Raw genomic sequence first — 24689 nt, forward strand, 5'->3', positions numbered from 1 at the left:
TGGCTTCCCGAGTGCTTGACAAACAGAACACAACCTTCTTCTGGTCTGGACACATAAAGTTAATAGTTAGCAATTGTTATCATTACCATTATCAAAAAAGACCATTTGGCCATTGTCTGGTTCCCATTGCAAATTTCAGTTTTGAGCGACCCTAACTATCCCACCCCCAACACTGAATCTGTCTGGGAGTGGGGTAGAACCCTTGGGGTGTGGAGTCATTCATTCATTCAACTTTCATGCTTGAACATACCAAGTCCATTCCTGTCTCTGGGCCTTGGCAGTTCCTTCTCCCTGGAATGCTCTCTCCATAAATTCTTCCATGGCTGGCTCTTATTTTTTCAATAAGTATCTTAAAAGTCACTTCCCCAGAGCAGCCCTCTCTGACTATTTTGTCGTCCTCCTAGCCATTTTGCATCATATCACCTTAATTTTATTCACGACACTTATTACTGTTTAAAATTATCTTGTTTACTTCTGTGTTAATTTGTTTATTGTCTGCTTCCCTTCTTTATATGCTAGTCCCAAAAGGGCAGGAGGTTTTTCCTCATTTGCTGCTGTGTCCCCAGTGCCTAGCACAGGGCCTGGCATACAGCAGGTGCTCAAGAAATATTTTCCACATAGGCTCCTGTTTGATTTGCACGCACACACATGGAGGTGCCAACTCAGGAGTCCTACATTGGGCTCTGCTGGTGTCTGGGGTCGGGGGAGAAATCACTCTGGTACCCTCTCCCCCAAAGAGCCCCGCCCTCCGTGCATAACGTAGGTGTGGGTGAGGATGCTGATGAGTAGCTTGTCCCACCCAACTTTTGCCGCTCCAGGGGGTGACAGGGCTTGCAGGCAGCAGCTGCTGGTCCACTCTGACCTCTATCCTTTTGCCCCCTTGCCTTCTAGAAGGATTTGCCTCTGCCCCGGAAAAGCAGCAGGTGAGCCTTGGGGAGAGATGCGCAGGGCCGGCCGCCCCTTTTCGAGTCCGGGTGGGGGCGCCAGGCGCGCGCGCGCGGGCGGGGCCTGGAGCGCTGGTGAGCAGCAGCGCCCCCTCCTGGCGGGCGGCAGCGGCACGGCCCTCCCTTCCCCCGCCCTCCCCTGCCCGCTGCGGCTCCAGCCTCCGCCCCGCGCGCTCGCTCCCCGCGCCGCCGCCGCCACTGCCGCACCTGCCACCATGTCGCCGCCGCCGGGTCATGTCTGACTCCCTCTGGACAGCGCTTTCCAATTTCTCGATGCCCTCCTTCCCTGGCGGCAGTATGTTCCGTCGCACCAAGAGGTAGAACCCCATCCCTCAGACCCTGACCCGGCCCTCCCCACTAAAGCCGCCCCTCCGGCCGCTGCCGCAGGGCGGGGCCCGGGATGCTGCACCCGGTCCAGCTGCGCCAGAGGTGCCCGTGCGGCGCCTTCTGCAGGGGATGGGGCTGAATTGGGGGACAGTGTGGGCCGAGACTGGGGGCACTGTGCGCCGGCGAGGACCGCTGCAGGGGGGAGGAGGCTGCGCCGGTTGTTGGTGGGGGGGGGGGTGTTGCGGCGCCTTTGTCTGCTGGCGCTGCGGGCTCCGGCAACCCAGTGGGGGTAGGGGAAGAAGGGGAGGGTGGGGGACTTGGCACCCTCGGAACAATAGCCGCAGCCTGGCCTCCCCCCGCCCCCATGCCGCGTGTTCTTGGCCTCGCTAATGTGCTCAGTCACTGTGGCAGGGGGTGAGGGGAATGGAGGGGCTGGGGGCTCCCTCTTCACAATCTGGGATCCTGAGGGGCAGAAGGAAAGGGGGGGGGCTTTATCATAGCACAAACTACCCCCCACCAAGAACACAGCCTCAGCCGGAAAATAGTGACACAGAGCGTCACGTAGGACATGATGTCACACACATGCACATATTACAGCCCGAGTGGCCCAGATACACCCTGGAGCCATCACGCATACAGTGGCCGTAGGTCAGAGTCATGCCCACCCAGACACACGGGGGCACCCCCAGCGTCACACACAGATGAACAGCCCAACAGGTACAGTGTTGTGTGTGTACATCTAGGAAGATGTCACATGCATGACGATACACACACACGATTATGGCATCCAGGACGCACACAGACACATGTATGGCAATGACATCTATGCACCCAAGAATGTCACAGCACATGATATCACCTAAGCTTATCACATGCGGTGTTACACAGATGCCAGTATAAATGACACAGGGACTCTCGCAGAGACGGAGAGATACACAGTATCACACCGCATCATAGAGAAGACTCATCCAGGGAATGTCACACATGGTGGCAGGCTCACAGGGTATGAAACTCACACACAGTAGATGCCACCCGTGGACACACATGGGGAATGTCACACACATACACAAGGGCAGGGTATCACACAGACTTAGAACGCCTCACAAAGACACAGACACATGTAGCAAAAGTCATGCACGCACGCGCTCTAACACACAATGGCACATCTAGTCACGGGCAAGTGGCATGGCACACTGTTTCACACAGACGCAAAAGGTACAGGTCCTATCACATAAGGTAAACCCAACCCAGTGCTGAACTCACACACTGGGCGCCACACGTGGATACACACAGAGGATGTCACGCACAGCCCCCAAGACAATATACGCTCCTATCATTCCATGACTGACGCCGTGCCCCCCATGGTCACACATGATCCACACAGGTAATTTTGCACGCACGTGCCACACGCACATCCCTTCCCATACGCAGCCCTGCCTAGGCCTCCATCACCTCCTCCTCCGAGCAATCCTCTGGGGGCACCTCCAAGCACACACAGACGGGAGACAGGCGGGGATCTGAGATGGGAAGGTGGCTGGCTGGTTGGGTTCACAAACTCACTGGGCTGCGGCCCGGCCCGGTCCCCTTGCCTCGCCTTCCCCGCAGCTGCCGCACCAGTAACCGGAAAAGCCTCATCCTGACCAGCACTTCGCCCACGCTGCCGCGACCCCACTCCCCACTGCCTGGACACCTGGGTGAGACAGGTGGTGGGTGCGGACCAGACTAGAGGAGGCGTGGCTACGGGGTAGGGGCGTGTCCGTGCCGCACGATTGGGCGGAGACTGAACAGAGGAGGACCCAGATTGGGCAAAGGGCGGGGCCATCTTGTGCGGCAGTGGTCAATCGGCTGAAGGGGCCTTTGTGGGCGGAGGCCCAGGCGGAGCAAGACTGTGAAGAGGCTGGGGTTGAGGGGAGGTACCATACCTGAAGGGCGGGGCCATCTCAGATGTAGACAGAATCGGCCTGAAGGGGGGCTGGGCTGACTCCATAACCAAAACAGTCTAGAGAGGCGGGGCTACAGCTAAGGGGGCGTGGTCCACTCATACGTGGGTGGGACGAGACTAAACAGGGGAAGGGCTGCTGTTGGCAACCCGCTTTGGGGATTGAGCGGCCTGGTGGGATTGCCTCCCATACCAAGCTTTAAGATCCCCCTCTTTCCGCTACAGGTAGCAGTCCCCTGGACAGCCCCCGCAACTTCTCCCCCAACACCCCCGCCCACTTCTCGTTTGCCTCCTCCCGAAGGTGAGTCCCTCTCCCCAGGGCCCTAGAACCCTGGCCGGACCCTCCCCAACCACCGTCTGGGCCGCCATCTGTTCCCCTCCTAATTGCACCTGAGACGGGGCCTGAGGGACCCGCAGAGTGCCCCAGCGTCCCAGCGGGAATAAGCGCCAGGCCTTGGGGGCGGGGCCTATGAGAAGGCGGGGCCAACCGCCTATTCGGAATCAAAGGGGGAGTGGGACTTCCTTTGCCGCGGAGCGAAAGCGCGTGCGCTCTGAGCCCAGGGTCTCAGTCTCCCCAGCCTCTAGCTCCAGGCCGGGCGTTTCCATAGCAACAGGACAGGGAACGGAGATGAAGTGCGCAAGCGCAGACTGCAAGATGCCCATTGAGGGACTTTGGTCTCCAACGTGAGAAAGGGCACCTAGAGCTATTTCTCCAGGGCCCGAGAGGAGCAATCATAGGTTTCCCTACGGGGGATCTTTGAGGGTTTCTAGAATGTCACTAATGAATTTTCTTGGGGCCTTTGGCGAAATTGGGGGAGGCAGAGAGATTCCTCCGATGCGTTTTGGAGAAACTTCTGGGAGTCACCAGGATGTTTGGGCGGGATTCTTTTTCTTTGAACTTTATTCATTCTAAAAACGTTGTCTGAACACGTGGTGCGAGCTGGGAACTGAGCATAAGGGGTGAATGACAGTCTTTGTCCTCGGGGTTGAGTTGGGGTGGCGGGCCAGAGAACGCAGATCACTGCAAAGACTGGTGAAGGCTGTCGTGTGGAAGTCACGCAGGACTGTGGGGACAGAGGATGCCTCCCTGGGGTGGCTGCGGAGAGATTCCCCTTGGCTGCGGAATTCGGCTGAAGGCATTAGGGAGCCAGAAAAGGGCTCTAAGATTGGAACCTGATCTGGTCGCTTGCATGGTGGGTGGGCTAGGAGGGCCCCGCCCCCCGGAGGGAGGCTAATGCCTGGGAGTGTGTGTCCCTGTGATATGCAATCTTTGTGCTGATGTGGATGTGTGAATGTAGGCTTGTGAGATTGTGGTCGTGTGAGGCGGCCCTGCCCACACATATGCCCACGGGGGCGTGCATCAGCGTGCAAGTGTGAGCGTGTGTGAAGGTATCCCTGTGCATTTGTAAATGTGTGTGAATGCGTGAGAGAGCATGCCCTTCCAAGTACGTTTCCATGTGAGTGTGCAATCTGGTGGGAGTGTGAATGAATGTGTGGCTGCGTGGGAGTTTGAATGTGTGACTGAGTGCGTGAGCGTTCTCGACTGTGTCTGTGTGAACGTGGCAGAGTAGAACGTGTGTGAGGGAGTGTGCGTCTTTGTTTCAGAGTGTGAGTACTCCATCTCTACGTGTACGTGTTCGTGTGTGTGTGCGTGTACGTGTGTGTGTGCAGGCATGACGGTGTGTTCGTGTAGGGAAGCGTGCGATTGGGGCCCGTGTACGGGTCAGGGGTTGTGTGTGTGTCCGTGTTGAGGAGTCATGCGTGAAGGTGTATGATTGTCAGTGTGTGATCTCAACCACACGAGTCACACTAACACTAGCGGGTGTGGCCGTGGGAGTGACCGTATCTGTGTGTGAGTGAGCAGATGTGGGACGATGTGGCAGCGTGTGTATTTGAAAAAGAGGGGCCCTTCTTCTCCGAGAAGGCTCAAGTGGCCTCAGTCTGAGCACTTTATCATGGGGGCAGCTTTGGGGGTTCCTGATCTTTGCTCCAGGTCCCTGGTGCCCGGCTGGAAGACTTCCTCCTTACCTCTGTGGCTCTGAGGGCCTTTCGGAATCGTAGAGCACAGATATACCCCCGGCCCCTACCCTAGTGGTAGCCAGTAGCTTCCCTCACACCCTGAGGACGGGGAGGGGGGAACCAGTGGGGCCTAGCAGCCTCTGAGCATCTTGGCTGGGTTCCAGGGCGGACGGACGCCGTTGGTCTCTGGCTTCACTTCCTTCGTCCGGCTATGGCACCAACACACCCAGTTCCACCGTCTCGGTGAGTCGGCAGGTGGGCGAGTGGGCGGGAGCCCTCACCCAGGCCAGCAGTTGCGCTGGCCTTAATGAGGGTTTTGGGTTTCTCTAGTTTTCCAAGGTATCTATTGGCAAGTTACAGGTCCCCTTGAAAGCCCTGTTCTCCACCCTCAGCCTATCTTCTTGGGGGTCCTGCCTATCCCGACTTATTTTACAGATAATGGTATTAAGGCTCACGGGTCGAACCACTTGCCAAGGGTCTCAGCTGCCGGGGCCAGCACACTCTTCCCCCAGAGTGCATTTGCTCAACCACCGCAATACCCAAAGTCTCTCTCCACCTGCCCCCTTTTCTGCCTGTGTCTCTGGTCCACTCATCCATCCATTGGTATGATGTTCAGTAGACATTTATCCTGTGACTGGCTGTCATATGGTGGGTGGGCTCTATAAGGTGGGCCAGGATCCAAGGATTCATGCAGCCCTCATGAGGGGAGACAGACCAGTAAGAAGATATTTACAATACAGGGTGTTGGAGCTGTTTTGGGAGTGGCACCAGGTAAGGTGATAACAGGAGGGAGCACCTGACTCAGCTGGGGGGGGGGGTCAAGGAAGGCTTCTGGAAGAGGTGAAATTGAAGCCAAGACAAAGGATCAGTAGGAGTTTGGCAGGTGGAGGAAGGAAAGGAGGGGTGTTTTCACGAAGAGGACCAGGGAACAGCGTGTGCAAACTCCCAAAGGCAACAGAGAACTTGTTGCATTTGAAAGTTGAAAATAACCTCAACAACTGGGGTGGAAGTGGAGGAACGAGGGTGAGGTAGGCAGTGACCCTGGTCATGCTGGGGCTTCTCAGCCAGCGCAGGGCGGTGGATCTTCTTCTAAATGTGATGGGAAGCCATACAAAGGCTTTTTTTTTTTTTTGCTTTATATTAAATTTTACTAAAATTTCAGCCTGAGCTGTTTGACATTGTGGTTCTGTAGATCATATGTTATGTGCGTTGAAAAAATTATTTTAATAGATACCGGTGGGATGGGGAGTGAGTGATGTAATGTTTCAAAAGACCCTTCTGCCTGCAGAATCAAGTGGATATCTTTGTGTTTCTCCACTGATATCTGCGGGTCTGTGTTTGCCCGACTGCGTGCTAGACCCTGACTCGGGACCAAGGAGAGCCAAGTCTCTGCCCTCAAGGAGCAGGCAGCAATACAAATTAATAATAAAGATATAGTAAGTCAGGAGATAAATACAGCAAAAAGAAACAAGATAAGGCAGGGATAGGGGGGTGAGGGATGTGTGTTCAGAGGGGTGAATGTCACCCACAGGGGTGACATTTAAGCAAAGATGTAAAGGAGGAGTGATCTATAGTGATATGCTCCTGACAGAGGGAGCATAGGCCCCTCAGTGCAAAGGCCCTGAGGCAGGAGTGTGCCTGGCTTGTTCAAGGACCATCCAGGAGGCCTGTGCAGCTGGACCGAGTAACTGATGGGGAGAGTGGGCAGAGGTGATGGCAGGGAGACAGGACCAGATCTTGCAGGATGTTGTGGGTCTTGAGGAGGACTTCAGGGTCCATACTGAGTAAGGTGGGAGCCACAGAGCGTTCTGAACAGAGGAGGGATATGACTTGATTCAGGCTTTAACAGGCTCCCACTGGCCACATCTGTGTGTGTCACAGTTCGCATCCGTGTCTGTCCCTGTCCCCCCTGTCTATCTCCAGGAGTCCCAACCTGGACCCTGGGATCCAAGGATCATAAACCAGGTCCTGATCCCGACCCTGCCCAGTGGCCCATCAGCCCCAGGAGTCCCAGCCCAGGGTCGCGAGCTGTGGGGGGACTGCGGTGGCTCTGACCCCGGCCCCGCTCCTCCCCCCAGTCTTCCTGCTCCTCCCAGGAGCGCCTGCACCAGCTGCCCTACCAGCCCACCGTGGATGAGCTCCACTTCCTTTCCAAACACTTCGGCAGCACCGAGAGCATCACAGACGAAGATGGTGGCCGCCGCTCTCCTGCAGTGCGGCCCCGCTCGCGGAGCCTCAGGTGGGTAGATAACCTCCCCCCACCCCAAGTTGATGGTCTGGCGGGGGGGGGGGGGTTGTGTACTGTGAGACCTCTGCCCACGCGATTAAACGGGTTACAGCACGATGGCTGAAGTTTTACGGGGGAGCGGGGGTGGGATCTAACACCTGGCTGCTTTCGGAGGTTGGGGGCTACACAGGATGGGCTTTTCTCCCCGCAGCCCCGGGCGCTCCCCCTCTTCCTACGACAACGAGATCGTGATGATGAACCATGTCTACAAGGAGAGGTTCCCGAAGGTGAGGCGGGGCGGGGGGCGGCCGCGGGGAGGCCCGGGCGGCGGGAGCCCTCGCTCGCCTTAGCTCCGCGCGCCCCCTGGTGGCCGGCGCGCGCAGCGCAGGCTCCCGGCGGCCACAGCCTCCGGGCGCAGCCCCGCGCCGGCACCCCGGCCCTCTGTCCCCCTCGCAGGCCACCGCGCAGATGGAGGAGAAGCTGCGCGACTTCGCCCGTGCCTACGAACCTGACAGCGTGCTGCCGCTGGCCGACGGCGTGCTCAGCTTCATCCACCACCAGATCATCGAGCTGGCCCGGGACTGCCTGACCAAGTCCCGCGACGGCCTCATCACCACCGTGTACTTCTACGAGTTGCAGGAGAACCTGGAGAAGCTGCTGCAGGATGTGAGTGTGTGTGTTTCGGGGGGCGCTGGCTCGGTCAGGCCCGACGCCTTCTTTCACCCCACTTCCGTTCAGAGGGCGCCTACCACGTGCCGGGCGCCGCCGTGGAACTTCAGGGGTGGGAGAGAAAGACGTGGTCCCCAGTGCAAGGACGTGGTGCTCGTCTGGAGTGGTGGGGGAGGCAGGGACTTAACCTCCCTCACCTCCTTCAGGTCTTTACTCAAATATCAGCATCTCAGGTGGCGTCTAGACCCCCTTATTTAAAATGTCAAACCCACGACCCACCGTCTCTTGTCTCTTTAGTTTTCTCCTTAGCACTTAGCCCTTTCCGTCCTCTTGTGTATTTTTCTTTATCTTATTTTTTGTCTCACTTGCTCAAATGTCAGTCCCACGGGTGGATGATGAGGTTGTCTGTTCATTGCTGCGGCCCTGATGCCTGGCACGGTGTCCTGCACACAGTAGGTGATTAATAAATTTTGGTTCCATGGATGAATGAATGAAAGTAAACAAGATGATACCCCCACTTAACTCAATGACAGTGGGTAGCATTTATTAAGCAACTACTGTGTGCTGGGGCAGTGGGAACCCAACAGTGAACAAACTAGAGAAATATCCCTGCCCTCTTGGGGCTGATATTCTAATGTGGAAGGTGGATAGGAAACATGGAAACAGATCAAGGTATTTGGTGGTTTCACCTGATGCTTAGGGCTCTGAAGCAAATAGAACAGGGCAAGCAGATGGGGTGTCAAGGACTCCCTTGTTAGGTCCAGAAGGCCTCCCCAGAGGAGATGACATTGAAGTTGGGACAAGAATAATGAGGAAGTGACAGTTATGAGAAGTGCTGGGGGGAATGTGTGCCGAGCAGGGTGAACAGCACATGCAAAGGCCCTGAGGTGAGAAGGCAATCTGGGAAATTCTAGGAGCACAGAAGCCAAGTGACTGTACTGTCTTGAGGGAATGACGTTGGATAAGGGCACAAAGACCAGAATACGGGGCTTCGGGCTCCAGGCGCCCACTCCGACCTGAAGGGCAGTACGTTGACTTATGGGATTCATCATCAGAGAGAGCACAGACCAAACGGCCCAGATTCACATCCAGCTCATCACTTACTGTGGAGCCTTTGCCAAGTCACTTAACCTCTCTGTGCCTCAGTCCTTCTGCTATAAAAAGGGAATTTGCTCACTCATTAATTCCACAAATATTTATTAAGCACCTGTTCCAGGCCTCCCACTGGCCTAGAAGCTGGAGAATTCCCTGGAAATAAAACGAACAAAAGTCCCTGCCCTCAGGAAGCTGACATTCTAGTAAGGAGAGTCAGAAGATAAATGAAAAGCATCAGGGCTGGGACTGGGATGAGACAAGTATTTAATCTCCCCCCACCTCAGGATATTAAAGTAATTATTGGAAAAATTGAAAAGTGGGTATATTAAAACTTAACATTATTGGGGCGCCTGGGTGGCGCAGTCGGTTAAGCGTCCGACTTCAGCCAGGTCACGATCTCGCGGTCCGTGAGTTCGAGCCCCGCGTCGGGCTCTGTGCTGCCTGCTCAGAGCCTGGAGCCTGTTTCCGATTCTGTGTCTCCCTCTCTCCTCTGACCCTCCCCCGTTCATGCTCTGTCTCTCTCTGTCTCAAAATAAATAAACATTAAGACAAACATTTTTTTTAAAAAAAAACTTAACATTATTTCGAGTATTTTATTTTATTTTTAAAAAAAATTTTTTTTTCAACGTTTATTTATTTTTGGGACAGAGAGAGACAGAGCATGAACTGGGGGAGGGGCAGAGAGAGAGGGAGACACAGATCGGAAACAGGTTTCCAGGCTCCGAGCCATCAGCCCAGAGCCTGACGCGGGGCTCGAACTCACGGACCCGCGAGATCGTGAACCTGGCTGAAGTCGGACGCTTAACCGACTGCGCCACCCAGGCGCCCTCGAGTATTTTATTTATAATCAACACAGAATTTGTTAGAATTTTACTTTTCTGGTTTTAATCATCAACAATATTTTTATTAAAGCTGTTAATCACTGAGAAAACATGTACAGATTCCCACACACTTCCTCCCTTTTGCTTCAAGCTCCAGTGTGGCTCAGGACAACCCTAATAGATCCTATCCTCCCTTAAATTTTGTTATTTTGCTTATCATGGATTTTTTTTTTTTTTTTGCATGCTTTTTTCACATACTGCATTAAAATCTTAGTTACCTTCAAGACTGAGATTTTTGGCTTCAGGGTGAGGGCCTCATTGCCTCACCCTGGTCTTGGCCTTGATAGACACGATAGAGAAATTAACATATGGCCTGGTAGAAAGGGATTCATGGGATAGAAGACAGGAAAAGCAGAGTACGGTCATTAATGATGATTGAGGGCACAGCCAGGAGGTGGGGTGCGACTTTAGACACGGATCAGGTAGCCACACAGGGACCGGAGGGGAAAGCATGCCCGGGGTGGAGGGATTCTAACTTGGCCTGGAGCATAGGCTGTTTTGAAGATGAATGAGAGAAGGTTTTAGGACAACATTGGTTACCGTCATTGTCATTCTTTTTTACCATGTGGGCCGAGCCTCAGTTTCCTCACATGTAAAATGGGACAACAGCAACAGTGTGCACCCACTGGGGTGGGGAGAGGGGCCTGGCTGAAGCCGGGCACCTGTGAAACCTAACCCCACTGTGCCTGCCGCCCCAGGCCTATGAACGCTCAGAGAGCATGGAGGTTGCCTTCGTCACCCAGCTGGTCAAGAAGCTGCTCATCATCATCTCGCGCCCCGCGAGGCTTCTGGAGTGCCTGGTGAGGGGACTGGGCGTGGGGGGGGGGGCGGGTAGGGGTTGGGGAGGGTTGGAGCCCACCCTGAGCCTGCTGCTGCCCTGCCCCAGGAATTCACCCTGAGGAGTTCTACCACTTGCTGGAGGCGGCGGAGGGCCACGCCAAGGAAGGCCACCTTGTCAAGACAGACATCCCCCCGCTACATCATCCGCCAGCTGGGCCTCACCCGTGACCCCTTTCCAGGTGCTGGCTGGTGGGTGCAGGGGGCTGGGGTGAACCCACCCGGACCCCAGCCTCCGCTCACACTCAGCCCCTTCCTAGACGTGGTGCACCTGGAGGAACAGGACAGCGGTGGTTCCAATACACCGGAGCAGGACGACCTCTCTGAGGTAAGGCCAAGAGGGCCAGCGGTCAGCACTCTGGTTCCGGCAGGGCAGGACAGGCCAGGGCTCACCTCCTGGCTCTGTGTCCTCAGGCTGGGTGGATCTCTTGGTCCGTGGTCCAAGCCTCAGTTTCCCCATCTGTGAACTGGGTTAATCATCACCATTCCTCCGTGGGCCTTTTCTCTTTTCATGGTAAAATACACATAATCCAACCATGTACCCATGGTACCTAAAACGTACCATTTTAAGCATTCATTTTATTTTTATTTTATTTTTTTTTAATTTTTTTTAATGTTTATTTATTTTTGAGACAGAGACAGAGCATGAATGGGGGAGGGGCAGATAGAGAGGGAGACACAGAATCAGAAGCAGGCTCCAGGCTCTGAGCCATCAGCCCAGAGCCCGACTCGGGGCTCGAACTCCCGGACCGCGAGATCGTGACCTGGCTGAAGTCGGACGCTTAAACCGACTGCGCCACCCAGGCGCCCCTTAAGCATTCATTTTAAAATGAACATTCAGTGGGTTTTAGTATATTCACAATAAGGTATAACCCTAACCCTAACCCTCACCTCTATCTAGCTCTGGAACATTTTCGTTACCCCCAGAGGAAACCATATACCCATTAAGCAGTTACTTCCCATTCTCCCTGCCCCGCCACCCCCCACCCTCCTGGCAACCTCTGAATTGGGACACTACAGATTTGCCCATTCTGGATATTTCATGTAAATTTCATAGTTGGCCTCAATGTGTATTTCATATATATTTCTGGATATTTCATATAGATTTACTTTCACTCTGTGCCTTTGTGCCCGGCACAATGTTTCCCAAGGTTTATCCATGTCGTGACATGAATCAGCGCTTGGTTCCTTTTTATGGCTGAGTCGTATTCCATTGGACGGGTCTTCTGCATTTGCTTATCCTTTGCTCTTGTGGACATTGGGGTTGTTCCCGTCTTTTGGCTGCTGTCTGAAAGTGAAAGTGCTGCCGTGGACATGTGTGTCTAACCGTTTCAGTCCTTCGGGTACACAGCCAGGAGCAGAATTGATCCATATGGATCGTGAGGAACCCCGCGTGGGGTTTTTAGGTCGGTTGGATGTCTCTGCATTAGCCACTTAACATAGGGAAAACTGCCGTGATCCCACCTCTAAGCCGGCCACGCTTTGACAGATGTTCCTTCTGTGAGACTGCCAGCTCTAGTGGCCGCACATGCGCTTTCCTCTGGACTCGGCACTGCTCTGTTTGTTTGTTTGTTTGTTTTTGTTTTTTCAAATTGCAGCAAAATCTAGAGATGAGAAGATCTTGACTCACAGTCTGGTTTGGGCCTTCTTTTGAAAAATTGGAAGTTCTGATAACAGCGTGGTGGAGCCAGCTGGCCCTAAGTGGGGGCGCTTGCCCCTAGGATATGGGGCACTGCCCCCTCAGTCATGCATGGTGCCCCCCTGCCCGCCCCCCCCACCGCCTGCCTGGCCCCTTAAGGCATTTGGAATTCGTAACCTTTGTTCAATTGTGTCTATGAATTCACACACATCACACACGCACATCTTTCCTTTATATATATAGTGAACGAATCTCACTATGCATGCCATTTGTTTATTTTTGAATAGGTAATGGAATGACATCACTCAAAACTCTAAAACTCTAAAAAGGTATTTATCCTTTAATTGTTGTTGTAGGATTCTACCTATTTCATTCAATCAAACTTGTCAATTGAGTGATTCAAATCTTCACGTCCCTATTCTTTTTGCTTCTTCTTCTTCTTCTTTTTTTCTTCTTTTTTTTTTTTTTTTTTTTGGCCTGGTTAATCTAATCGTTTCTGAGAAATATGTATTAAATCCTTGTTTTGAGCAATTTTCTTCCTGTATTCTGTCAGTTTTGGGTCAGATGTTTTTAGACTACGTTCTTAGGAGCATACAAATTTAACATTTTCATGTCACACATTTTTGTGAAATACTTACGGGATAAATCTCTTTGTCCCAAAGAAAAATAACATAATTTCACAAAAGGTGTACAGAGAAATATCTTACACCACTCTTGTCCCCCCATTGACCTATATCCCCCCCAAATATTAGTATATGTGCTACTGAGCACCCCCTAAATATGATTAGAATAGCTCTATTTTGCCAAAAAACTTACAGTACATTTTGCTCCTTGCTTTTTTCCCCCCCACTTAATAAAATACTGATCAGTGTACTGAGCGATTCCTTTGTGTTTAACAGTGGCACAGTATTCCTTTACGCAGATGCCTCTCATGTGTTTATTTAACCAGTTTCCTAAAGATGAACATATGGGTTGTTTCCAATCTTGCAATGAGCGAGGTGATACATATGTAATTTTTCACATGCATATCTGTAGCAATAATTCGAAAATGAAATTACTGGATCAAAGGGAACATGCACTTATACTTCTTTTTATAGGCCAGAGTACCTTGCAGGGAGGTTGTACCATTTTACACACCCGATAGGAAGGCATAAAAGTACCTGTTCCAACACAGCTTCACCCAGAGGGTGTCAGCTTTTTGGATCCTTTTGGCCAGTCTGCTAGGTGAAAAATTGTATCTTGGGGGAGTTTTGATTTGCTCTTCGGCCACTGTATGTGAGGTTCAGCATCTTTTCATATGGTTAAGAGCTCTAATTGTAGTTCACATATCTTGTCTGTATTTTCTCTTCCATTGGTGGGCTTTTTGTTATTGATTTCTGGTAGCTTTTTGTATATGAAAGTGATTATTTCGTAGGCTTCTTTCCTAGTGGAAAAAAGTTAGGAATATAGCTTCAGAGTCAGTATCAGTTTCCAGTCCTGACTTTGTTACTCCTTCACTGTGGCACTTGACGAAGGATCCGTCCACCCCCTCCCTGTGCCGCAGATTCCTCACGTGTAAAATGGGACGATAAGAGTTCTAGTCTTATGATGATGGCTGTGGTGGTCTCCCTTTTTCCCCTGCAGGGCCGCAGCGCCACCACCAAGGCTAAGAAACCACCCGGAGAGAATGACTTCGAGACCATCAAGCTCATAAGCAATGGTGCCTACGGGTGAGCCACCCGGGGCTCTGGCGGGGGGAGGGTGGCGGAGGCCGGGTGTCTCGGAGGTGATGGCCGGTCCTCGCTCTCTCCCCCTGCAGCGCTGTCTACCTGGTGCGGCACCGAGAGACGAGGCAGCGCTTCGCGATGAAGAAGATAAACAAACAGAACCTGATCTTGCGCAACCAGATCCAGCAGGCCTTTGTGGAGCGGGATATACTCACCTTCGCCGAGAACCCCTTTGTGGTCGGCATGTTCTGCTCCTTTGAGACCCGGCGCCACCTCTGCATGGTCATGGAATACGTGGAAGGTGTGGCTGCCCGTGGGACTGCAGGGAAGATGGGGGGATGCACGCTGGTCACAGTTGCTCAGTGGCCTGTCTGGGCCTCAGTTACCGAACTGCCTATCCACTTGTATGTTTATCCACCTATTTATCTATCCAGTCATTGATTACCCATCTCATCTGTTTATATCTAGCCGCATATTGGTTTCTCTATCTATCTGCTTTGGTTTCACTCAGTATAAGTACATCCATCCAATTACCCATCCACCACCCACCCATCCGTCATCCATCCGTCTATCCATCCATCCATCCGTCCATCCATCCATCCATCCATCCATCCGTCCATCCCATTCATACACCCATTTGATTATCCCTCTGTTTGCCCATCCATCCATCTGTTAGCCATTACATCTATTCTAAAAGATTATTAGAGCTCATGTTTTAGAGAATATTAGGTTTACAGAAAAACTGACTGGAAAGTACATCGAGTTCCCACATAACCCCCTTTCCTCCCAGTTTCCTCTACGATTTACCCGCTGTCTTCCTGTGGCGCATTTGTTACAATTGAACCAACGAGGATAGGTGATTATTAACTGAAGTCTCTAGTTTATACTAGGGTTCGCTCTTGGCCTTGCACATCTATTTTCATGTATCCGTCTTTTTTTTTTTTAATTTTTTTTCAACGTTTTATTTTTATTTTGGGACAGAGAGAGACAGAGCATGAACGGGGGAGGGGCAGAGAGAGAGGGAGACACAGAATCGGAAACAGGCTCCAGGCTCTGAGCCATCAGCGCAGAGCCTGACGCGGGGCTCGAACTCACGGACCGCGAGATCGTGACCTGGCTGAAGTCGGACGCTTAACCGACTGCGCCACCCAGGCGCCCCTGTATCCGTCTTTTTATACATCGAGCCATTCACTCACCCATCCATTTATTCACCCACCATTATTCGACACTCATTTATCCACCGATATTTATGCACCTATTTCATTGTCCATCCATCCATTTGCTATCCATATTTTTATCGATCCATCCACAACTGTATTCTAGCAGCCACCTTATCCTACCTGGCTCTCTCCTTCTGCTCTTCCACAATTTATCCATCCATGTATCCACCCATCTGTTTACTCTCTGTCCATCCAGCCACCAGTGTATTTTTTCACCTGCTTATCCACCCATCCATGCTTATATTCACCCAAATATTAATTCATCCATTGCCCGAAACACACATCCTGTAGTTATTAGGACACGCAGGGTCTCTATGCTGCCCCCCAAGCCTTAGTCAACCATCCATTCACCCAACAGATGTCCCCTCTTCGTTTTCCTCATGCCACATGCTGCACTAGGCGCTGGTGGCAGTTGGGACCCAGACAGGCACACCTCTCCCCCCATGGAGGTTACATTCTGGTCTGTGCAGACAGACAATAAACAAGCAAAACAAGACAGAGGAGGCCAGGTGATTTCATACAGCGAGGATGGCATCAGGGACCATAAGGCTCAAAGAGGCAGGGGCCTGGAAGAGGAAACCCAAGCACAAAGTCTCTTAAGTGAGAAGGTGTCTGGATTTGGAGGAGCGGTGAGGAGGCCGGGGAAGCTAGAGCCAAGTGAGCGTAGCCACGGGGAGAGGGGCGGGGCGGGGCGGGGCGGGGCGGGGGAGATCGACAGGTGACAGGGCCGGGCATGCAGGGCCTTGCAGAGCCCCCAATGGCATTGGATTTCATTCCAGGTGCAACAGACATTAGCCGTGAGGTCTTAAACAGAGTGGATGTGTTCCGATTTATGTTTTAAAATATCCATTCAGCTGCTGCAGTGAGGGCAGAGGCAAGGAGACCAAGATGGAGGTGACCGCACAAGTTTAAGGTCCTGCGCCCCCTGAGTGTGGCCCGGCCCCAAAGTCTCATTTGGAAGTCATTCCACTTGGTTCTCAGCATCAGTGTGTGTCAGGATTCCCTGAGCTTGTGGCCAAATGCAGATTCCTGGGCCCCACCCTCAGGGAGCCTGATTTGTCAGTTTCTGACACCCAGCTAAACCTGGCTCAAGCTGGAAGGAAGGAACGAAGGAGGGAAGGAAGGAAGGAAGGAAGGAAGGAAGGAACAAAGGAAGGAAGGGAGGGGGGGAGGAAGTTGTTGACTTGTGATTAAAAAAAAAATCATGCCACCTTCAGGAATGGCTGTATCTGGGTGCTCAAACTATGTCATCAGGAATCTCTTCGTCTCTTGACCCTGTTCTTCCATGTGTAGACTTCCCTCTAGACAGGCTCTGATGTAGCAGAGTTGCTATCCAGCCGATCCCAGTTTACGTTCTATGAGATCAGCAATCTTTGTGAAAATAGAAGGGAAAGTCAGTCGGGGACTGACTCACTGAAGCAACTTGGGTTACATGCTGGTCTGGCTGCTGCGCCTGGAAGAAACCCCAGCCTTTGTAACAGGAAGGAGGAACGGATCTTAGGAGACCAAAATACGAATGCTGTTTACAGTAAATCTGGTGGGGGCCAGGAATCTACATTTTAAGGCCCCAGACCATCAAGATTCAGACTCCAGGAGATCAAGAGCCATATGCTTCCAGATTCAGTCAATAAGCAGGCAGACCTTGGGGGTGCCTGGCTGGCCTCAGTTGGAAGAGTATGTGACCTTTGATCTTGGAGTCATGAGTTCGAGCCCCATCCATGTTGGGTGTAGAAATTACTGAAAATAAAATCTTAGGGAAAAAAAAAAAAAAAGGCTTTTGTACTGGCCAGATCTATCCTCCACCGTCGACTCCTTAGGCGACCCAACCTCTCTCTGAGTCTCAGTCCCCTCCCCTGTGAAATCAGCTGATCATATTAACTTTGGAGGATGGCTAAGAGGAGGAGAGAAGCCTGGTAGAGGGCACTCCCCATGTGATCCGGGGAGAGGGAGGCCCCTCTCTGAGCCTCAGTCCTCCTTAGCTGTGAAATGGGAGCCATGTGAGGTGAGGGACTTGATGTTACGGTGCGTGTTGAGGGCTCAGCTCTAGGCTGAGGGTGCCTCGCTCTTCACACGGGCCAACTCCTTCCCCCACAGGGGGGGACTGCGCCACCCTGCTGAAGAACATCGGGGCGCTGCCTGTGGAGATGGCGCGCATGTACTTTGCCGAGACGGTGCTGGCTCTGGAGTATTTGCACAACTACGGCATCGTTCACCGCGACCTCAAGCCTGACAAGTGAGCCTTGGCCCTTCCCATCACTTCCTCCCTGCTGGTCGGGAAGCCGCGGCATGGGAGGGCCAGGAGTGGACTTGGGCCTCATTTCTGAGACCCTCCCCTCCCCCCACCCATTACAGCCTACTCATCACCTCTATGGGGCACATCAAGCTCACGGATTTTGGCCTCTCCAAGATGGGGCTTATGAGCCTCACGACCAACCTGTATGAAGGCCACATTGAGAAGGACGCCCGGGAGTTCCTGGACAAACAGGTGTGTGTGCGGGCATGGGGGTCACCGTGGGTGGAGTGACCCGACAGAACCGCGGGGCCCAGGGCCTGGTGGGGGGCTCGGATCTCCCTCGAGGCCCCTCCTGCGGCCAGGGCGCAGGCTGACGGCCTGCCCCCAGGTGTGTGGGACCCCAGAGTACATCGCACCCGAGGTCATCCTGCGCCAGGGCTATGGCAAGCCGGTGGACTGGTGGGCCATGGGCATCATTCTCTATGAGTTCCTGGTGGGCTGCGTACCCTTCTTTGGAGACACGCCCGAAGAACTCTTCGGACAGGTCATCAGCGGTGCGTGCCTCCGTGGTGGGCAGGTGGGGGCGCGGGGTCATGGGCCGGCCCAAGTCCTCGTAGACTCCAAAAAGTGACCCCCAGGCCCGCCTTTTCTGCAGATGACATCCTGTGGCCAGAGGGGGACGAGGCCCTGCCCTCGGATGCCCAGCTCCTGATATCCAGCCTCCTGCAGACCAACCCCCTGGTCCGGCTCGGGGCAGGTGAGGAGTCTGCTTTTCAGAGAAACTGAGGGCGGGGGGCCGCTGTCAGAGAGCAGGACTCCCAGGGCCAAGGTCTGGGGCTGTCCGCTGGGCTGGCCTTCAGCCCCTCCGGGACCCCCTCCCCTCCCCACTCCACCTGCTCCCTCCCCAGGTGGTGCCTTTGAGGTGAAGCAGCACAGTTTCTTTCGAGACCTGGACTGGACAGGACTGCTGAGGCAGAAGGCCGAGTTCATCCCGCACCTGGAGTCCGAGGATGACACCAGCTACTTCGACAGTGAGCAGGGACAGGGGGCGGGATCCGGTGAGGTGAGAGAGCCTGGGTGGGGACCCCAGCTGGCTGGAGGACCTCCCAGACGAGAGGGCTGAGGTTGTGGTGGGGGTGTGCATTGCTGGGAGGCTTGGCCTGGCGTAGAGGTGGGGCTCAGCCTGAGAAGAGGGTAAGAAAAGAGGCCGGGGTAGGGATGGGTCCTGGAGTGGGAGGAGTTCTCAAGTTGGGCCTGCTCCGGGACCGGTCCAGTGGGGGGGGTGCTAGGACCCAGAATGAGGTAGGGCCCGGGGTTGAAGGTGGGATCTGGAGGTGTGGCTTCTCTGGAGCCTCTGAGAGTGGGGCTGGGCCCCAGCTTGGGGGAGGGGCCTGAGTCCGACCGGGGAGTGGGGCAGAGGCCTGCAGGCCTGTTCCGGCGGGGTGTGGGGGTTGTGTCTGATCTGAGGAGTGGACCCTTGCCTGCGGTTATGGCCCACCCCCCAATCCTCAGCCCGCTCAGACAGGTATCATCACGTGAATTCCTATGATGAGGACGACACCACAGAAGAAGAGCCCGTGGAAATACGCCAGTTCTCCTCTTGCTCGCCGCGCTTCAGCAAGGTGGGCCGAGGCTGGGCTAGGGGTGGGTGAGACCCGGGGGGCCGGGGCCAATGGTGGTGGGGACCCAGGTCTCGAGCCGGGGAAGCCACTGAGGGGGTAAGAGATCCGGGAGCGATAAGGCTTTCGGGGGCGGCAGCACGGGGGTCTTGGGACTGCCCCGTGGCTTCCAGTGGAATCTAACGGGAACCCGGACAGTCGTAGAAAGGAAGCCCACGGTGGGGCTGGGTTAGTTCTGAATGGGGCGGGGTCAGGACCTGGGGCCTGGGAGGATGCGCAGTGGGGGCGGGGGGCAAGGCTGGGCAAGATCTCGCCTGGGGAAAGAGCGGAAGGGGGTGCAGGCCTCGCCTGGACGAGAGTAGACATAATTGTGTGAAGCCTAGGAAGGTGGGGCAAGAACAGATTCTTGAGGGCACGGGCGGGTCAGGGCCTAACCGTGGAGCGGGGCCTGAATTGAGTTGTAGGTGGCCGGGGTACTTCCCAGAACTGGGCGGAGCCCGGCCGTGGGCAGGTGCAGCGTAGTTTTGGGCGGGTCCGGCAGCGGGAAGCGCATTGGTCCGAGAGCGAAGGCGGGACCTGGGGCCGGACCTGCCTCCCACCACCCAGCGTCTGCCCTTGCAGGTGTATAGCAGTATGGAGCAACTGTCGCAGCACGAGCCCAAGACCCCCGTGGCGGCAGCGGGGCCCGGCAAGCGGGAGCCCAGCGCTAAGGGCCCAGAGGACAAGGCGGCCGGCAAGCGGGAGGGCCTGGGAGGCCTGACCCTGCGCGAGAAGACCTGGAGAGGGGGCTCCCCGGAGATGTGAGCAGGGACCGGAACGGGGTTGGGGACGGGGCCCAAAGGGGCGTGTCTCCTCTGACACCCCCCCCCACCCCCACCCCTTCCAGCAGCAAGCGTTTCTCGGCTTCTGAGGCCAGCTTCCTAGAAGGGGAGGCCAGTCCCCCGCTGGGCGCGCGCCGCCGTTTCTCTGCACTGTTAGAGCCCAGCCGCTTCAGCGCCCCTCAAGAGGACGAGGATGAGGCCCGGATGCGCAGGCCTCCCCGGCCCAGCTCCGACCCCCCAGGCTCGCTGGATGCACGAGCCGCCAAAGAGGCGGCTCAAGGGGACGGCACCCCCAGCGCTGGGGACCCCGAGGCCAGTGAGTGTCCCCTTCGCCGCCTTCCCCAGTTCCCCAGTGACCACATATTGAGCATTCAGTGAGCGTGGTGCTGTTTATACAAGATCTCACCCACTCTTCACACTCCAGCCTGGGATTCTCATCAACATGGGGAACACCTCGTGTTCCATTCTCAGTCCACAAACGTATTTGAGCACTTCTGTGTATCAGGAGCTGTGCTAAATGGGTATGTCACCTGCTTTCATGAAACTCACAAGTAAGAGAGAGAAGTGGGAAGAGCATTCCAGGCAGAGGGAACAGCTCGCAGAAGTCCGTGGCCTTGGACTGGCCCCTAACCCACTGTTCTGTTGCAGCTGACCGCCCACGCCCAGGTGACCTCTGCCCACCCTCGAAGGATGGGACTCATCAGGCCCTAGGGCCACCAATGACCTGGTTCTGCGCCGGGCGCGGCACCAGCAGCTGTCAGGAGACCCCGCAGTAGAGAAGAGGCCTTCTCGAACTGGGGGCAAAGTCATCAAGTCAGCTTCGGCCACTGCTTTGTCCGTCATGATTCCTGCAGGTGACCTTGGGTTCCACATAGCAGGGGAGGGGCTGTCTCCATTTGTGCCAGGATAGGCCGATGAAAACACTGTATTTTCCCTGTCCACAATGATTGGCTCTGGGATGGACCAATGAGAACCCCGGGACTTTGACTTGGGAGGAAGGAGGAGCAGATACAGGGAGAGATGTGTCTTGAGTCGGCCCCAATCTCTGACCATGGCTCTGTGTCTGCAGTGGACCCCCATGGAAGCTCACCCCTGGCCAGCCCCATGTCCCCACGATCTCTCTCCTCTAACCCATCCTCACGGGACTCCTCACCCAGCCGGGACTACTCACCGGCTGTCAGTGGGCTCCGCTCCCCCATCACCATCCAACGCTCTGGCAAGAAGTACGGCTTCACGCTGCGTGCCATTCGCGTCTACATGGGTGACTCAGATGTCTACAGTGTTCATCACATCGTCTGGGTGAGCGCTCGTGCTTGGAGTCTATGTCCCAAGATGAGGGGTGGGTGGGTGGAGAGAAGTCCCCCCCACCCCGGGGATGAGGGACTGCTCAAACTGTAGACGAGGATTGTTGCGCACGCAGAGCTAGGTGTCTGGGGCAAGAAGCTCAGGGAGCTTTCTTTGTTACCAATCCTGTGACCCTACCCCTACGGGGTGTCCTGTCCCCAGCACGTGGAAGAGGGGGGCCCAGCCCAGGAAGCAGGGCTTTGTGCTGGTGACCTCATCACCCACGTGAACGGAGAGCCTGTGCACGGCATGGTGCATCCTGAGGTCGTCGAGCTGATCCTTAAGGTGAGTGCAAGGGAGGGAGAACCCTGCCCGGAGGGTGGGGGAAGGGTGAAGAGATCTTGGGGAACTGGAGCTGCTTGAGCAGCCTCCAGCAGAGCACTTCCCCCTTTCTGACCCCCAGAGTGGCAATAAGGTAGCAGTGACTACAACACCCTTCGAAAATACCTCCATTCGCATTGGCCCTGCCCGGCGCAGCAGCTACAAAGCCAAAATGGCTAGGAGGAACAAGCGGCCCTCTGCCAAGGAGGGCCAGGAGAGGTGAGTGGGGCCAAGTGCAGTGGGCAGGTCTCTAAACAGCGGGCTGAGGAAACCCGCGCGCGCGCGCGCGCGCGCGCGTGTGTGTGTGTGTGTGTGTGTGCAGTGGGCGGGGCTAAGGTGGGAGGTGGTGGGGACCTGAGGAGGGAAGTGGCCAGGAAAAGTGGCCGGTCGAGGCCATGCGGCAAAAACAAGAGGACAGAGAAAGAAGAGCTGGGCAAGTGGCAGAAGCCAGGGAAGGAAGCTGTGCCAGGTTTCCGGGTTGGGAAGAAAACCTTGTGGGGGCGTCTTGGAAGGTGGGCAGCGCCAGCACTTGTCAACTAAAGAGGAGACCATCTAGGGGATGGTCCTGACCTGTTGGATATATTTAGACGGCTGGGAGGGCTGTTAGAAGGGATTTCTAGGTGAAATGAGCACGCTAGGCAAGACTGGGCCAAGGGAGGTAATTTCTTCCTTTCTAGGTAGGAGGAGCTAGGAGAGGTGGGCGGGGCCGGGAGAATGTCGTGTTTCGATCAGTGAGTTTGTCCTGGACGCGTCGTTGAGGGGGGATTCGAGTGAGGAGCTAAACAAAATTGGGTCAGGAGAATTTCTCCCAGCCCTGTTAGGTGGACTGTAGCTGGAGACAGAGGAGCTAGCGAGGTGGGCGGGCCAGAAAAAAGTTGGGGTTTTTTTTGTTTGTTGTTTTTTTTAAAGTTGGTCTTGAGGAGCGTTTTCCTCGCTTGGGGTGGGGGCGTCCAGGAAGGAATGGGTGGAGCCTGAGGCGGGAGGAGCCTAATGGGACCCGCGGCCAGGAAAGTTCTTTTGGTTCTGATTGGTGGGTTGCAGCTGGGAAGGGAGGGGCCAGGAAGGGTGGGCGGTCGTGCGGCCCTGAAGTGGGAGAAGCCGGGAGTCCCGGAATTTGGTGAAGGGTAGGTGGCCCCCTCTTTGTCCCCCAGCAAGAAGCGCAGCTCCCTCTTCCGCAAGATCACAAAGCAGTCAAACCTGCTGCACACTAGCCGCTCGCTGTCGTCGCTGAATCGGTCGCTCTCGTCCAGCGACAGCCTCCCGGGCTCGCCCACGCACGGGCTGCCTGCACGCTCGCCTACCCACAGCTACCGCTCCACGCCCGACTCCGCCTACCTAGGTACGCTCTGCGCCTGCGCGCGGCGGGCCAGGCGGCGAAGGGTGGCGGGGCTGTGCCCTGGCGGTGCCCTCCGCGCGCTCCAGCCCCTCTCGCCCGTCCGCAGGCGCCTCCTCCCAGAGCAGCTCGCCGGCCTCGAGCACGCCCAACTCGCCAGCGTCGTCGGCGTCGCACCACATCCGACCCAGCACGCTGCACGGCCTGTCGCCGAAATTGCACCGCCAGTACCGCTCTGCGCGCTGCAAGTCGGCTGGCAACATCCCGCTGTCGCCGCTGGCGCACACGCCGTCCCCGACACAGGCGTCGCCGCCGCCGCTGCCAGGCCACACGGTGGGCAGCTCGCACACGACGCAGAGCTTCCCTGCGAAGCTGCACTCGTCGCCGCCGGTGGTGCGCCCGCGCCCCAAGAGTGCAGAGCCCCCGCGCTCGCCTCTCCTCAAACGCGTGCAGTCGGCGGAGAAGCTGGGAGCCTCGCTGGGCGCGGACAAGAAGGGCGCACTGCGCAAACACAGCCTAGAGGTCGGCCACCCGGATTTCCGCAAGGACTTTCACGGCGAGCTGGCGCTACATAGCCTCGCTGAATCTGACGGCGAGACGCCCCCCGTCGAGGGTCCTGGCGCACCCCGGCAGGTCGCCGTTCGTCGCCTGGGCCGCCAAGAGTCGCCCCTGAGCTTGGGCGCGGACCCGCTGCTGCCCGAGGGCGCCCCGAGGCCGCCGGCGTCCAGTAAGGAGAAGGAGTCCCCCGGGGGTGCCGAGGCCTGCACCCCACCCCGTGCGACAACTCCCGGGGGCCGGACCCTGGAGCGGGATGCCAGCGGCACACGGCACCAGAGCGTGCAGACAGAGGATGGAGCGGGTGGGGTGGCCAGGGCTGTGGCAAAGGCCGCGCTGAGCCCGGTGCAGGAACATGAGACCGGCAGGCGCAGCAGTTCGGGTGAGGCGGGCACACCCCCGGTGCCAATTGTCGTAGAGCCTGTGCGTCCCGGGGCCAAGGCCGGGACGCCCCAGCCTCCTGGTGCAGACTCCAAGGGGTTGCAGGAATCCACGTCCCTGGCACCTCTGGCACCTGAGGTCCCCCGGGGTCGGGAGTGCTGGGTGCTGGAGGTGGTGGAGGAGCGGACCACGCTGAGCGGGCCTCGCTCCAAGCCCACCTCCCCCAAACTCTCCCCAGATCCCCAGGCCCCCTCCCTAGCCTCCACAAAGAATGGGTCCGGCAGTGCAGGGCCCCCAGCTCCACCCGCTTCCCTCTCGGCCCCAGCCACCAAGCCTGAGGCGGGGCTGACCTCCCGGTGCCCTGCTGACGCTATGCCCCCAGCAGGCCTGACCAAAAAAGGTGCGCCCTGTCCCACGCCCCCAGGCCCGTAGCCCAGGGGGCCGCTGGCTCTGCTCTGTACAGCCACCTGTATACATATGTACACATATAAATAAAGTGTGTCTGTGCTGTGTGAGCTTTCTGGGGCTCACCCCACCTCCCCTGGCGGGGCAAGACATCGGGTTTTAGCCCCCTTGCCT

The 24689-nt window shown here is 55.9% G+C and overlaps 1 protein-coding gene across 1 annotated transcript; it reads left to right on the forward strand.

The window, feature by feature from the left end:
* The first annotated feature begins 1148 nt into the window (after positions 1-1148).
* MAST1 (microtubule associated serine/threonine kinase 1) lies at positions 1149-24670 on the forward strand. The gene is given in 29 exon segments (XM_030301558.1): positions 1149-1261; positions 2877-2965; positions 3436-3511; positions 5394-5472; positions 7308-7468; positions 7668-7743; positions 7913-8122; positions 10800-10901; position 10948; positions 10988-11070; positions 11072-11120; positions 11199-11266; positions 14201-14286; positions 14376-14584; positions 17598-17736; positions 17856-17988; positions 18125-18290; positions 18392-18493; positions 18645-18767; positions 19249-19358; positions 19977-20155; positions 20245-20492; positions 20825-20866; positions 20869-21030; positions 21246-21475; positions 21683-21805; positions 21924-22060; positions 22993-23180; positions 23284-24670. Coding segments are annotated over 29 exon segments (4713 nt in total). The 5' UTR covers positions 1149-1178; the 3' UTR covers positions 24543-24670.
* Positions 24671-24689: the final 19 nt, after the last annotated feature.

The sequence above is a fragment of the Lynx canadensis genome, chromosome A2 (genome assembly GCF_007474595.2).
Source record: "Lynx canadensis isolate LIC74 chromosome A2, mLynCan4.pri.v2, whole genome shotgun sequence".
In the NCBI taxonomy this organism is placed as follows: Eukaryota; Metazoa; Chordata; class Mammalia; order Carnivora; family Felidae; genus Lynx; species Lynx canadensis.